The 2,947-nt window shown below is 34.6% G+C and overlaps 1 protein-coding gene across 1 annotated transcript in view; it reads left to right on the top strand.

The window, feature by feature from the left end:
* The window catches only part of LOC144647855 (platelet glycoprotein IX-like), a 2,190-nt gene extending 635 nt beyond the window's left edge, over window positions 1-1,555 (top strand). The window contains exons 2-5 of the mRNA XM_078507554.1: window positions 6-56; window positions 249-302; window positions 818-944; window positions 1,418-1,555. Coding sequence (XP_078363680.1) covers window positions 6-56; window positions 249-302; window positions 818-944; window positions 1,418-1,493 — 308 coding nt within the window. The 3' untranslated portion in view covers window positions 1,494-1,555. The remainder of the gene's footprint in view (window positions 1-5; window positions 57-248; window positions 303-817; window positions 945-1,417) is intronic.
* The last annotated feature ends 1,392 nt before the right edge of the window (window positions 1,556-2,947 follow it).

Here is a 2,947-nt window from a genome sequence, read left to right as displayed (position 1 = left end):
CGCAGATACGAAAATGCCATCTTGGAAAAGCGTGTGGGCGCTCGTCATTATCATAGGTATGTGAAAAACTTAAACATGTTATTTAATTTTTATTTCATTTCATTGAGTTATATGTTGGTTTTATCAGCAGGAAAGGTAAATAAGTGATTCATTAAGTACTTTTCTTAAGATCAACGAAAACAACTTAATTTTCTTAAGAGTTTGTTATTTCCTGCTTCTTATTTACCTGACGGATGCTTTTTTCTTAGCTGCGCTAATTGTTGAGATTTCCCTTCAAGATACTACAAAAGAAGACAAGAAAAGTAAGTTTGGAAATTAAAAACGAAATTATTGATTGTAATGCATTCTCTTTTAATTAATTTTCAGAAAGCAGAGAGTTGCAAAATATTATTAAAATATTATCACCAGAAACATGGACTTAGCGATAACTCGTACAAAAGATAAATGTGGTCTGGAGAACACTGTATGCGTGGAGCATATTGAGCCTTTGATGATTAAGAGCGCGTGCCTTTTTCATGGAACATAAATTCAATTGTTTACTTCAATGTAGTATATCTGTCTATTGTTGTTTTTTCTTTGCTTAGTTACCATTTTCACGAAGCGCCGAGTGGACGGTTGGAATAAAACCGTTTTTGGAAGCTGGTTATTTAATGAAATGTGTGGGAAACAGAAGGACCTCCTGCTCATAAATTATTACGGAGATTCCTTTCTTTTTTGTTTCAAATTTTTATTTTTCTTTAAGACAAAACCAATAGGCAAATTTTGAATAAAATATGTGGGCTATTCTTTGTCAAAGTTCTTTTTCCCTTTTCATCAGCATGTCCTGAACCATGCCGTTGTACTCCTTGGCAAATGTCTTGGTCTCCAAACTTAGAAGAGGTCAAATGTAGGAAGAAAGCTCTGACAGCTGTTCCAAGGCATTTACCAGCAAATACTGGATTGTTGTAAGTATCTCCCCCACGCCAAACAGAAAATTAATACAAAACCACGTTAATGAATAGATCTTTGAGAAAAAACAAACTTTTTACATTCTGACTTTCTGGTTTCGTATTCTATAAATAATGTGCTTAAATAAATGGAATATTAATTACGTTATCACTTAAAAATTTTGATTCGTTGTCGGCTACTTTGCTGGAAATCTTTTGACCCTGTTAACAAATTGCCGACATGCACTTTTTTAGTTGGTGTGGTTCTGGACCTTTAAAAAGCATTGACGTGACGTAAACAAATATTCAAAATATATCTAAGCGGCTTTCAAATTCAATCGACATGTTTATATAGAGAGAAATAGTCCAATCTTTCCAGCCTCCTTTTTGGGAGTTTGGAAACGATCTCAAGTTTTAAGGCCCAATTTAAAACATTCTTTAAAGTATAATGATGTGGAATTTTTATTCTCTTTTGTAATATTATTTTCTAGGGACGTGTCTAAAAACCAGTTGGAATACTTGCCTGCAGGAGTTTTTGATAATTTAACAAACCTAGAAATACTGTGAGTGCGGTGTATCCTTGACTTCCTTATCTCTTTTTCTGAAGTATAAGAAAATGACGTTCAACCACAGGTAGCCAAAGCTTAAAAAGTTGTTATTATTGTTATTATTAAATATTGATGTAAGTTTTGTTCCATAAATTAGCATAATGTGCTAATTCTGAAATTGCCTTCAACTAGCGAAAGGTCGCACACTCGATCCGTCAGAATGATGACCCGTGTTCATGAAATGAGCTGTAATTCTCAAAGTTTACCATATTTCACCCAAAACGCCTCAAATTCAAAGGCTTCGATAGTCACTCTATAAATACATGCCGAAAAAGTACCAATGTTACATTTTTTCTTCGGTTAAACGACAATATTCCAGTGGTAAACCTCTACAAACCATCCGCAGTCCGAGCTCCTCTGCATTTAATGATATGCACTTTGAAACCACAAAAGCCACTTTTTAGGGGAGGTGTATGGATTTTTTGTATTTACTTCTCATTCCTGAGCTCATGAATATGAGGTCATCATTTGATGCACGCGACATTCCATAGGGGTCATCATGAATGATATCACATTATCCTAAACATTATTTTTGTCCGAATTATCACGCTAAAAGAAGCAGTGGTGGGGTCTTTCCGTAGAACGCGTTGAATAAATTTTAATTTGACGCCAAAGTCTTCAGCATGCTAAGCAAAGGTTTCACAATGAACAATTCAGATATCCACAACAACCTAAAAAAGGTATTATTGGTTAGAATAGTTGTTCATTAACAGAGTCGACTGTTTATCATTCGTGGGCAGAAGTCAAAAGCACATGCGGCATAGGAGCAAACCATCAAGCAATTATCTTGTACTTATTTTGTAAAGGAGGAAAAATTATCCGGCATCGCGTTATTTCCAATTGCAAAAGAGAGGTTTTACAGTCTGGAAGCGATATTGACTTCAACAGATAAAAAAATGTAATACGCCATGTTGAGATGTGTTTCAACGAAGATCGAATTAAACCCAGGTTGCCTCACTTTCATATAACACGTAATGACGAAATCTCTCACCGGAAGCTGGGAGACGATTGTGTCACAAGCTACATAAAATCATGTATTTTTCCTACGTGAAATAAATATCCTTTATTTAAGGTTTTGCGATTATTTTTCGGTAGGAAGTTGAACGATAACCAGTTGAAACACTTGGCAACTGGAGTTTTTTATAACAATACCAACTTATACTGGCTGTAAGTTAGGCGTCTTGTTCTTTGTTGTTTTTCGATTACAAAACTTGGCTGTACACGCTGTAAATAGGGACCCTTCTTCTTTATCGACAGAGCATCATAAATCGTATTAAATTCCTCTGAAGAACAGAAACGTCAGAGCAAGAAAAACTTTCATATATTCCCGAAACGTTCTTTTTGTTGCTAGCATGACCTATAAATTACTAAAAATATATTTTTTGAACTTATTTGATAGAAAAGAAATTTAGG

Source organism: Oculina patagonica, chromosome 4 (assembly GCF_052425735.1).
Source record: "Oculina patagonica isolate OP01 chromosome 4, crgOcupat, whole genome shotgun sequence".
Lineage (NCBI taxonomy): Eukaryota > Metazoa > Cnidaria > Anthozoa > Scleractinia > Oculinidae > Oculina > Oculina patagonica.
This window is presented reverse-complemented; position numbering and strand designations above follow the sequence as displayed.